General features: G+C 33.6%; 3 protein-coding genes across 3 annotated transcripts in view; all 3 read left to right on the top strand.

Moving 5' to 3' along the window:
- The window catches only part of LOC106303784 (F-box protein PP2-B1-like), a 4,611-nt gene extending 4,131 nt beyond the window's left edge, over positions 1 to 480 (top strand). Inside the window, exon 4 of the mRNA XM_013740102.1 lies at positions 405 to 480. The gene's annotated coding sequence lies outside the window, so the exon portion shown is untranslated. The remainder of the gene's footprint in view (positions 1 to 404) is intronic.
- A 2,135-nt stretch (positions 481 to 2,615) lies between these two features.
- LOC106301947 (F-box protein PP2-B1-like) lies at positions 2,616 to 3,955 on the top strand. Its single transcript, XM_013738438.1, has 3 exons — positions 2,616 to 2,961; positions 3,059 to 3,177; positions 3,288 to 3,955. Exons 1-3 carry the CDS (start codon positions 2,668 to 2,670, stop codon positions 3,844 to 3,846), a joined length of 972 nt encoding a protein of 323 aa, XP_013593892.1. The 5' UTR covers positions 2,616 to 2,667; the 3' UTR covers positions 3,847 to 3,955.
- A 3,062-nt stretch (positions 3,956 to 7,017) lies between these two features.
- LOC106301946 (F-box protein PP2-B1-like) lies at positions 7,018 to 8,375 on the top strand. The gene is made up of 3 exons (XM_013738437.1): positions 7,018 to 7,439; positions 7,524 to 7,642; positions 7,724 to 8,375. Exons 1-3 carry the CDS (start codon positions 7,107 to 7,109, stop codon positions 8,250 to 8,252), a joined length of 981 nt encoding a protein of 326 aa, XP_013593891.1. The 5' UTR covers positions 7,018 to 7,106; the 3' UTR covers positions 8,253 to 8,375.
- Positions 8,376 to 12,171: the final 3,796 nt, after the last annotated feature.

Raw genomic sequence — 12,171 nt, 5'->3', positions numbered from 1 at the left:
TAAACCAAAGTATTTCATGATTCACTACTTCTACTCATCTATCTTCAAAACAAATCAATTTTATCATATCTTAATTTATATCACTTAAAACTGTTTATAATTACTTGATTTTTATTTTTCACGCATCAAAATATTTTTTACAAGATTTATAAATTATTTTTAAAATAAACTGGTACCAGACGACTTACACTTCAGTCGTCCAGACGACTTCCAACATCTCAGATGACTCAGACGATTTACTGGGGCTATATTCGTAAAAATGGCTTCTGTTTTTTTGTTTGTTCACAAGGGGTTGAGCTGTAATTTCACTAGGCTTTTAGGTTAGTTTTGCATTTGATTCAAGTTTGGGTATAGATTTGGGATTAAAATCAAGTTGTGGGTTAGTTTTGGCAAAAATCTCATAACTTTATGTAACTAAAATTTGTCCAAGTTCCTTCAAAATTTTTCAAAAACATCTTTTGATATATTTATTAGGGGTGGGCAAAAAAAAATCTAACTAAACGAAAGTATTTGTTGGCCTAGTGGTCGAAGGAGAGAAGTGACGAGACCGAAGGAGAGGGAAGATGGGTGGATGGAAGCTGAGCTTGGTGAGCTGTACAATGAATCATGTTGTGATGATATCTCGGTTAGTGTTGTTGAGACTAAATCTCCTTATTGGAAACGTGGTTTGATCATTCAAGGAATTGAATTCCACCCCCCATTAAATCCACGTAAATGGTTACATCCTGTTTCTTGTGATGGAAGAAATGTGGTTTTATGATTTTTCCTGTTTATGCTTGTCTGCTTCTGTTTCATTTCTAAGCAAAGTGAAATAGCGTTGTATATTGCAAAGTTTGTAATGCTGTGTATTGTTTGATTTTGAATGTTCACCGTTCTCACAAGAACGAATTTCAATACAGAAATTGTGTGTTCTTCTTATTGATCCACAGTGCTTTTATATAGCATTTTGATAATGCTTCACAATGCTTCGTTCTGAAACAAAACTCGTCTTCAATTTTCCTTCTATTTCATTTTATTTGTCGTTTTAAGTTTATACACACAAACACTAACAGTCTTGACTTTATAAGGACTATAAGCTATTTTTTTTTAAAAGGCCGCTAATGACATAATTATGGTTTGAACTTCACTAATATCGACACTAGACTAATGAAATATTTAACAAAAAATAACCTAAAATTGTATATATATTTTAAGGGCTGGAAACTCATGCTTCTACAGCTTCCTATCAGGGACAGACCTGCACACAAATTAAGAAAATATTTAATTTTACATATTTTCAAAATAAAAATATTATTATCGATATATCAAATCATATTTCAATCGATGATAAATAAACTGAAAATATTAAATTTTGCATTGAAATTTTAAAACGAAATGTATTTTGAAGCAAACATTTTATTTTACAACAACAAATAAACTGAAATGGAGCGAGTAACACTTGACTCACGGTTCTGAAACGAAAATAATGAATAGTATTCCTTCAAATTTCGTCGTGACAAAACCCGTAAAATTATAACGTTTTCTAGTTTATGTCTATATGGTTATTTGCTTCACTTGAACAAAGAAAATTGAACAGCTTTTTGTATCGTAATGTTTTCAAACCTTTCAAGTTTTTTTGGAATTAACGTCTGTGATTTTTGAGTTTTTGAATGTCAAAAACCTTTTTTACCCAGTCATCTACAGTGAAATGTGCCTTTGTACACACTATTTAGGCGATAAAAATAGATTTGGCCTTTAACAAAGATTCATCATATTTTATGAATCATTTGAATTTTCAGAATATATTACCCCTGTTTGTTTCATCACCGCTAGACGCAGCGGCTGCGTTCAAAAAAATACAGAAAAACAGACAAAAAAACAGAATCAAAAGTTAAAACAATGGCTGATTGATTTGGCTGGAGGCATAAAAACGTAGACGCCAGTGACGCTGAAATTTCCCGCATCCGTTTTGTTTCTTGTTAGCTGCCGTAGCGACTGGAAACAAGTCAATGGTTCTTCACCGGAGTTGTATATTGCGGTGATGAAATGCTTAATTATCGGACGCTTCCGCTGGACGCAGCTTTGATGAAAGGAACAGCGGTATTAATGTCTCTGGTACCTTCATAGACAAGGTAAACACTAAAGAAAAAGTAGTTGCTTTGACTAATTAGGCAAAAGTCTTTTCTTTTTTATTCTGAAAAAACAAAACTTATTCCAAAAAAGTTACGCACCATCTCTAACTCATCTCTTATTTCTATTTCTATATTTTCCCCAATAATAGAAAAATTCTATTATAGAGGTGGAAATGCTTCAATGTATGCCTTTATAATAGAGTTTTTCTATTTATAGGGAAAAATATAGAGATATGATATTTTTCTATTTATAGGGAAAAATATAGAGATATGTTACTTTTTATCTCTATATTTTCTTTTAAAATAGATAAACTCTATTATAGAAGCATACATTAGAGTATTTTCAGCTCTATAATAGAGATCTCTAGTTTAGAGGTTAATATAAAGGTGCACATTAGAAATGCTCCGAGGGTATTAGTGGAAAATCAAAATCTTAACTCGTAAGTCTTACACGAAACCGATATATAAAACAAACCAAACATCCACTTCATGTCCAGAACAGAACATCACATCTGTGTCTAAACTTAAAATTACATCAGATTCGAAGAAAAACGATATGGAGCAAATTCAAGTCAGCGGAGGAAGTAGCCGAAACGGCGCGGCGCGGTTGGATACATTGCCGGAAGATTGCATCTCTATGGTGATTTACCATACATCGCCGCGAGATGCTTGCGTTGTGGCTTCGGTTTCGAAAACGGTTAAGTCAGCGGCTGAATCGGATTTGGTTTGGGAGAAGTTTCTTCCGCCGGACTACTCATCTCTTGTTCCTCGATCGCTGGATTTCTCGTCGAAGAAGGAGATTTATCTGTCTCTCGCTGATGATTCCGTTCTGATCGACGACGGCAAAAAGGTGGAGACTTCAATCGAATCTGATTCAAAAAATGTGAAAAATTAGAGTTTTGTTTTCTTACCTTGTTCTTGATGTTGACTGGGGAAAAAATAAACAGAGCTTTTGGTTGGAGAAAGGTAGTGGGAAGAGGTGTTACATGTTATCTGCGATGGATTTAAAGATCACATGGAGTGATTGTCCTGTTTATTGGCAATGGAATACTGTTCCTGATTCTAAGTAAGTTTTTTTTTTTTTTTATTATTGTAAGTAAGTTCTCTTCTCTTACTTAGTTAAAACTCTGTTTCTTGAATTGGAATTTAGATTGTCATCTCTATGTGTGGAATCAGGTTTAAGAGAGTAGCAGAGCTTCGTGACGTGTGTTGGTTCGAGATTTGGGGCAAGATAAGTTGTGGAATGTTGTCCAAGGGGACACATTACTCTGTCTACTTAGTGTTCAAGAGAGCGGGCGGTAGATCATACGGTTTCGAAGACACGCCCATGGAAGCTCAAGTCGGGTTTGTGGGAAAAGATGCTGCTAGCAAAAAGTTTGTGGTTCTCGAACCAATCGATATGGATAAGCCCAGTGGTTATCGTTACACGAGTGTTTCGCTCACGTGGGTGTCTAGAGAGGATAGGACGAGGCGTCTGAGGGAGGTTGGTGGGAATGTGGAGGAACCGAAGGTGAGAGGAGATGGGTGGAGTGAAGTTAAGCTTGGGAAGGTTTACATTCACGATGGTGGTTATGATGATGATGATGATGATGGTGATGAGATTGAGTTTTCTATTATGGAGACTCAGAACGGGCAGTGGAAGAGTGCTATGATTTTCCAGGGAGTCGAGATTAGACCCATGAAAGAAGGAGGAGAAATGGTCATTACTAAGGGATCAAATTCCGACAATATCTGATTTGAAGTATTGAGATTAACATTTTGGAGTTGTTAAATATGCAAAGTAAAAACTGTGGACTATCTCTCTCTTTTGTATCAATGTTTGAATGCCAAGAACTTAAAAACCAGAGGACAAATATGTACAGTATATATGTCAGCAATATGGAGTGTTCCGAATATGTTTATACTGTTTTTTTTTTAATTTAGTTTTTGTTACAATAATTTAATGAACTACTTAAGTAAAAGAGACTCTTTTATGAGTACGCTACTTCTATTTAATTATTTCCTATCAATTTTTTATTATTTTATTAAAATTATTATTAAATTATTATTTAAAATGTAATATGTTAAGTTTCTACATTAGCTTATTTTATAATATCTTAAAATATTATTAATTTTGGACTGTAAGATTTCAAATAATATTTAAAACTTTTACATAATTTAAATGGGAATTCGATTCCACACTAAATCAGTAAAAATCAGAATCGAACCTAAACCAAAATTTTTAAATATTTTCTGGAACTTTAAATCTTTAGTCCCAAAAATAGGCATGAACCGAATTCGTATGGATATCCGAACGTCCACTCATAATCATGTTGCCTGTATTAATTGACATCATATTTTATTTTTATAATGTGTAAATTTTAGAAAAACTTTAAATATTTTAAAATTTATGTGTTACAATTTCTCTGAATCTATAAATTATTTATTGAATAAATTTTTATGTAAATTATTTTTAATTTATACTGTTTTGGATCGTTTTTATCCAATTTCATCATTCAAACATATGTTTTATACCACTTAATTAACACTTATACCGCTAAATCCACTTAATATATTATTTTTTTGTATAATCTGTTTGGTCCGTTAGATCCGTAATGCTTGATCCATTTTTCTTATTTAAAGTCTTCATGTAACCAAAATTTGTCGAAGTTCTTTCAAAATCTCTCAAAAAATATTTTTAATACATTTATAGGTTAATTTGTGAAACAACCAAATTTCAGAAAGCATCATCTTTTAGGAAGTTAAGCCGATGAAAAATTGCAAATATTCTTCTGATTTAATATCCGGAGTTTTGGAGGTATTCATGATCCGATCCATTTTGTTCGAATAATCAATTATCTGATTCTCGTAGCCACTTGGATATCCGGTGTCCCAAATATCCAAAATTTAGATTTTTAACCAGATATCCGATTCGATCTCCACAAATAAATAAATAAATAAATAATCCAAAATAATATAAAATAATAACATTTTATTACAAAAATAAAAATATCAACTTTTTAAAATTCTAATAACTAAATATAATAAATTTAATAAATAAAAATATTGAAAAATTATCTAAAATATAAAATTTATATAATAAATTTAATAAGGGATCAGATCAGATGTATGTTCCTAAAAATATTAGTATTTGTGATTTGCTTTGTTTCTTATGTATATTGCATATTATTATTTTCTTTGATTCATAGAGTTACAAATATCCAGAGTTTTCGAATCAAACCGAAATGAATAATTAATCAAATCAAAATTTACGGATATTTTGTCCAGACCTTATTATATTAGTAGCTGAGGTATGACGTCTAGAGAAAATGTATGTTCGTTTGTATATTTGTTTCTTGTAAGACTTAAGACTATCAACAATGGTATCCTGATTCCAAACATCTTAAATTCTAAAACGCTATGGAGCAAACTCAACTCGGCGATTCGAGTTCCGGCGGAGGAATTAGCTGGAATGATGCGGTGCAGTTTGGTTCTTTTCCGGAAGATTGCATATCGAGAGTGGTTTATCGTACATCACCATGTGATGCTTGCATTGTTGCTTCGGTTTCAAAAATGGTTAACTGAGCGGCTGAATCGGATTTGGTTTGGGAGAAGTTTCTTCTGCTGGAGTACTCATCTCTTGTTCCTCAATCGGTGGATTTCTCGTCGAAGAATGAGATTTATATGATTTATTCTGATCGACGAAGGCAGAAAGGTGTAGAATTTAATCAAATTTGATTCATGAAATCTGTGAAAGTTAGGGTTTCGTTTTAAAGTTGTCAGATTCTTGATGTTTTGAATCAGAGAAGTCGGAAGGGGACTTGCGACGTAGTTTGGTGAAGACGATTCAGAAGGAAACCGGAGAAGAGTTTTGTTGATGTGTTCCTTTGCTCATCGAATCCACTGTTGCATCATCGCCAAAGATCTTTTTGGGTTTGCATCCCTGGAGCTCTGAATTTTTTTTCTAATCTGATTATCGATAATTGAAAAGAGTGAGTCCACTGATCATAATTGATTTGCATGCAGGCGGTTGTTGCGTTCGTTCCAGATCCAATAGATAATCGCCTGCAATCCAAGGAGGATCAGAGATCGAGTAGTTGTTGGCGGCGGGAGAGATAGCATCTGGTCTAGGGAGTTCTCCCATCGTCGGTCTGGCATGCTCCTACATCTCCCTGCAACAAGGCGCCACAGCTCAAAAGCAAAGTCACATTCCCAGTAAAGATGGTCTCGAGATTCATCGTTTGTGTTACAAAGAAGGCAGAAAGACGGAACCTAGATGCCCTTACTAATCAGTCCGTCGCATGTTGGAATCCTGTTCTGCACTACTAGCCAAGCATGGAAGCTCTGGCGAGGTATACTTCTCGATGTCTAGATTGCTTTTGACTAGTTAACTTCATCAACCTCACCTCTAAGGTAATGATAAAAATTAGTTGATTACATCAACAAAATTTAATGAGGTGGTAGCTGATGATGTGGCTGGTATATAATTTTACCAAAAATGAAATAAAATGTATGTTATTTAAATTTTTTGAAAGTATATGTATATATTTGTATGGTGGTATATTTGATGTATAAATTGAGTTTTTCACGTTATGTTAGAGAATGAAATAACCGTTTACTTTACGATAGGCTTAATATTTTTAGTTTAACTATATATTTAAATTGTTTTAAAGATGTTGATACTTTATTTGATAGATCTAAATGAGATATTACCCAATGAGTCTGCTCTTAGATTCATGAATCATTTTACTTTCAAAATAATACAGCCTATTTACTCTTATTTTACTTTACTATATTAGGGGTTTTGACTTTTGACTGATTGTTACTTGTTAGACAGAGACAAAAAATCTTTTAACAAAAATTATCTTACCCGCGTATTAAGGGTATTATCGGTATTAGGGGTCTTACACGAAACCGATATATAAAACAAACCAAAGATCCACTTCGTGTCCAAGACAGAGAACATCACATCCTTGTCTGAAAGATACTCTCAAAACGAAAGATTCGAAAAACGGTATGAAGCAAATTCAAGTCAGCGATTCGAACTCCGGCGGAAGAAGTAGCCGGAACGATGAGATTGTTTCTATCGGAGCTTCGGCGCGGTTCGATACATTGCCTGAAGATTGCATCTCGATGGTGATTTATCGCACCTCTCCCCGCGATGCCTGCGTCGTGGCTTCGGTTTCGAAAACCGTTAAATCGGCGGCTGAATCGGATTTGGTTTGGGAGAAGTTTCTTCCTCAGGACTACTCATCTCTTGTTCCTCCTCGATCGGTGGATTTCTCGTCGAAGAAGGAGATTTATATGTCTCTCGCCGATGATTCCGTTCTAATCGACGACGGCAAAAAGGTCGAGACTTTAATCGAATTTGATTCAGGAAAATGTGTGAAAATTAGGGTTTCGTTTTAAAGTTGTCTTGATGTTCTGACTCAGAGCATTTGGTTAGAGAAAGGTAGTGGGAAGAAGTGTTACATGTTATCTGCGATGGATTTAAAGATCGCATGGATTGATACTCCTGAATATTGGAAATGGAAGAAAGATCCTGAATCTAAGTAAGTTCTAGCAACTGTGCAGTTTTGGAGTTTTACATGATGATCTTTTATTTTATTTTATGTTTGTGTCTGTGGAATCAGGTTTGAGAAAGTAGCGAAGCTTCGTCACGTGTGTTGGTTTGAGATTCGGGGAAAGATAAGTTGCGGAATGCTTTCCAAGGGGACACATTACTTTGTCTACGCAGTGCTCAAGATAGGAGGGAGTGGATCACGCGGGTTAGATGACACGCCCATGGAAGCTCAAGTCGGGTTTGTGGGGGAGGAAGCTGCTAGCAAAACGTTTGTGTTACTCGAACCAAAGGGTACGTACCTGCGCGGTGGTTATGGTTGTTGTTACTCGAGTAGTTCGCTCACAACGGTGGAAGAAGTTGAAGATGAGAGGGAAGCTGATGGGAGTGTGGAGGAGCCAAAGGAGAGAGGAGATGGGTGGAGTGAAGTGAAGCTTGGGAATTTTTACAACGGTGATGGAGGTTGTGATGATGATGGTGATGAGATTGAGTTTTCTATTATGGAGATTCAGAAGGGAAATCTGAAGAGTGGTTTGATTCTGCAGGGAATCGAGATAAGGCCCATGATAGAAGGAGAAGAAGAAATGGTGATAGCTAAGTGATCAAACATCTGATTTTAAGTACTCAACAGAGTTTAAAGCTTTTTGTATTCGCTGCTACTGCTAGTAGAGTTTATTTTATACAGTTTGGAGTTTTTGATATGCAAATTAAGAAGTTAAGAATTATTTCTTGTGTACCAATGTTTGAATGACAACAACTTAGGGCATGGCTGGTTCAAACGCGGTTGCTGCGGTTGCGGGAGTTTGCGGATCCGGGTGGTTGCGGTTCCTAGCGGTTTTAAGAGATTTGTACGACTGGTTATGCGGTTAGAAATTGGTGTGTTTACGAGATACTTATGTAGTTAACTACCAAATGCATCATCAATTAAATAATAAAATAACAATATTTATATTTTATATTATAAAAATATCAAGAAATCATTATATTATAATAAATATAAAAATTATATTTAAAAAGCTATAGTTTTAAATTTGAAAAATATAGAAATTATTTTTATTTTAAATTTTATAATATTAATTAAAATATAATACATATATTTTAGTATTTTTATAATTCTAGTTAAAATTTTTATTGAATATTTTTATTTTGTATTTATATTGTTTTCAAAAAAAAAAGAAAAAAAAAATTATCCTCCCGCAATCACCCGCAAACGTTAGCTGAAACCATCTTCTGAATTTATGAGGTTTAGAGCGATTTGAGTGATTGCTGCATAACGCCAGCAACCGTTACCAACCGTAAAAACTGTGTTTGCGGATAGTAGCGGAGAAACCAGTCATACCCTTAGTGTCAAAAAAAGATAATTACTATATGTTCAAGCTCCTTCAAAATTTCTCAAGAACGTCTTTTAATATATTCGAAATTGATTAAATCTAAGAAACACATTTTTGACCTCATACTTGGGGAGATTCCAGGCTTGCGTGCCAAGTTGGAAGGATTACTGATAGCCACTACCAGACTATTGGTCAGTCAGCGGCTCTATTAAAAAAGATCGTTATTTTGATTTGTGGACAAAACAAATTTCGGGATTCTTGTTATGATTATAACCAAGGGAAATTTGCTCCTATAACAAAAAAGAAATTCTTGGGTCCACCCCCAACGACCTTTAAGTTCACCAACCAATAGTGTTTGAATATTTGATATTTGATATCTTTTAAAAAAGGAAATAAAATTGAATATCCAAATTAGATTATATTTTTAAAATAAAATAATAAAAATACATAAAAATAGTTACAAAAATAAATAAATTAATATTGTTAAATCTTCAGCAAAATACTAAACCCTATACCCTAAATCCTAAACCCTAAACGTTAAACCTTAAACTTTGGATAAACTCTAAACCGTTGGAAAATCTTAAACCCTAAATCATAAATTAAAAACTAAATTTTACTAACACTAAACCCTAAATCCTAATCACTAAACCCTAAACCCTTGGATAAACCCTAAACCCTTGGGTAAACTCTGAACCCTTGGATAAATCATAAACTCTATGGTTTAATTTTAAATATTTTTGATTTAGAGTTTATGATTTATCCAAAGGTTCAGGGTTTATCCAAGGGTTTAGGGTTTTTTAACTATTTTTATGTATTTTTATTGTTTTATTTCAAAAATATAATCTTATTTGGAAATTCAATTTTGTTTCCTTTTTTAAAAGATATCAAATATCAAATACTCAAACACTTTGGTTGGTGAATCTATAGGTTCACCTAGGGGGTGAACCCAAGAATTTCTCCAAAAAAAAACCCAAATTTGTTAAATAACCAAAAACACTCTCTCTCTCTCTCTCTCTCTCTCTCCAATTCTCTCTCCCTATCTCTCTCTTCATTCTCTCTAGAAAACCAATTTCCCTTTTTTTAACCAATTTCCTTTTTTTTATGGTTAGTACAAAAATAAGCCCTGACCAACTAAGTATAAGTGTGTCCATAAATATCTCATTATTCATAAATATCTCATTATTTTAATGGGCTCTAATTTACAACTTCAAGGCCTTTATAAAATAAATTATTGGCTAAATCGGTCCTTACAAAGATAATCTTTACTTGTTTTTGCGATTTAAGAATTGTGCTCTGGTTTAAGTTGTGATTGCGTTGTTTGGTTCTTTCAACTCCGTATATTACATGTTGTGAAAGAAATTATTTCATTTGTAGTATATTAAAAGACAACAATAGAAGTAAGAACCAATAAACTTGATAAAGTCTTTAGAACACTAACACAAGAGAGATCTAAAGAATTCTACTATCTTTTTTTTTCTATTAAAAGGCAACAATAGAAGTTAGAACCAATAAACTTGATCTCTTAAGAACTCTTAGAACACTAACACAAGAGAGATCTAACGAATTCTACTATCTTTTTTTCTCTTTCTAACCAATCAAACTCACTATTTATAGTATTTTACAAATGTATAATATAAGTGCTAAACCAACAACTTAGTATTTTTTTTAAAGACTTGCGAATATTAGTCTAAGATAGTACAAGTCTCAAACGATTAACAAATTTTTCTCGCCAATTAAACTCACTATTTATAGTTTTTTTTTAATATCAAAATCTGCAATACAAGTGTAGAACCAATAAAAAAAAGTGTAGAACTATATAATAAACTTAATTTTCTTAAGAGATTTTATGAGTACATAAACAAAAGATTGAAGTCTCTAGCGAAAAAGATTATATCAAAGCCATTACGAACCACATGGTATGGAGGATTAATTATAGAGACGAATAGTTGAGGTCACATGCTTTGGCTGTCTCCTTCATTACAGATATCGACCTATGTATCTTGGAACCGTATGTTAACTTTCTACGTAAAACATATTTAATCTCTTTATGAAAGATCATCCACACACTAGAATTATATATTAGTAATATCTTATACGGTAAGCCTTATTTACCAAAAACAAAAAAAATCTTATATGGTAATCCAACTTTGAATGTAGGCTAATTAATCTAGTAAGCAATATATATAGTGTTTCATATCTATGTTCATTTCACCCTTCACCTCCTATATTGTCTTCAGTTACTTATAAATAATAAATAAATTATGGCATAAGTAAGAGACATTTAGTTTTATTTCATCAAAAATGATATGTTTTTATCATCTGTTATATTAAAATAGGTGTGGTCCAACTATTTTAATACAATTATTAAAATCTCTTATTAATCATTTAAGAGAAATATTATACAAAAGAAAATACAAATATGACTAAAAAATACAAATATAAAAATTAAATTTCTAAAAAAAAATATAAACCAAATAATCTACCCATCCTTAAAAGGATGGATCAAAATCTAGTTAGAGAATAAAGTTTATGTTATAAATCAAGTGATGGATGTCCATAACCGGCCCAGTCCATAACCGGCCCAAACCCTAGAAGAAAGAGACATAGCCGAAACCCTAGAGAGAGAGGAGAAGAGGCGGCCGCATGCCTTAGAGGAGAGAGAGAGGCGGCCACAAGCTTTAGAGAAAAGGAACATTTTCTTTGTATATGTAATCTTTTCATTTATGTATTTAGTAGTTATCCTAAATCTAGATAGATTAGGATTTATACTCTTTCCTTTTATCTCTATCTTGTAAACCTTATATAAGGGATGTCTTATTCATTAATGAAATATATAGAATTCCGATTCTTGTACAACATGTTATCAGCACGATTGTTCTCTGCAATCTAAGCTAAAATCGCCAATCCCTTAAACCTAACCTAGCCGGCAACTTTAACCTAATCCCGACGAACCCTAATTCGTCCTAGCTCGCGTTCCAGCTCGCCAGTAACCGATCAGCTCCATCCCTAAGGTGTTCCTGATCCTAGACGACCTCAGCTTCCGTTCGCATCACAGCCAGCTCGTGTTCCCGATCAACCAACTCGCAATCCCGATCAGCCGCTTGCAAACCCGATAGGAAGCAGACGCGTCCCGTCCCGTTCAGCTCGCATCCGACGACAGCCAGCTCGCGTCCGTCCGTGTGCAGCTCGA

This window comes from Brassica oleracea, chromosome C7 (assembly GCF_000695525.1).
Source record: "Brassica oleracea var. oleracea cultivar TO1000 chromosome C7, BOL, whole genome shotgun sequence".
NCBI lineage: Eukaryota > Viridiplantae > Streptophyta > Magnoliopsida > Brassicales > Brassicaceae > Brassica > Brassica oleracea.
This window is presented reverse-complemented; position numbering and strand designations above follow the sequence as displayed.

Excerpts from the sequence above, each read along its gene's own strand:
- LOC106301947 (XM_013738438.1), top strand. The coding sequence starts at position 2,668 with ATGGAGCAAATTCAAGTCAGCGGAGGAAGTAGCCGAAACGGCGCGGCG. Across the intron at positions 2,962-3,058 it reads TGATCGACGACGGCAAAAAG|AGCTTTTGGTTGGAGAAAGG; the intron begins GTGGAGACTTCA and ends AAAAATAAACAG. Across the intron at positions 3,178-3,287 it reads AATACTGTTCCTGATTCTAA|GTTTAAGAGAGTAGCAGAGC; the intron begins GTAAGTTTTTTT and ends GTGTGGAATCAG.
- LOC106301946 (XM_013738437.1), top strand. The coding sequence starts at position 7,107 with ATGAAGCAAATTCAAGTCAGCGATTCGAACTCCGGCGGAAGAAGTAGC. Across the intron at positions 7,440-7,523 it reads TAATCGACGACGGCAAAAAG|AGCATTTGGTTAGAGAAAGG; the intron begins GTCGAGACTTTA and ends GTTCTGACTCAG. Across the intron at positions 7,643-7,723 it reads AAGAAAGATCCTGAATCTAA|GTTTGAGAAAGTAGCGAAGC; the intron begins GTAAGTTCTAGC and ends CTGTGGAATCAG.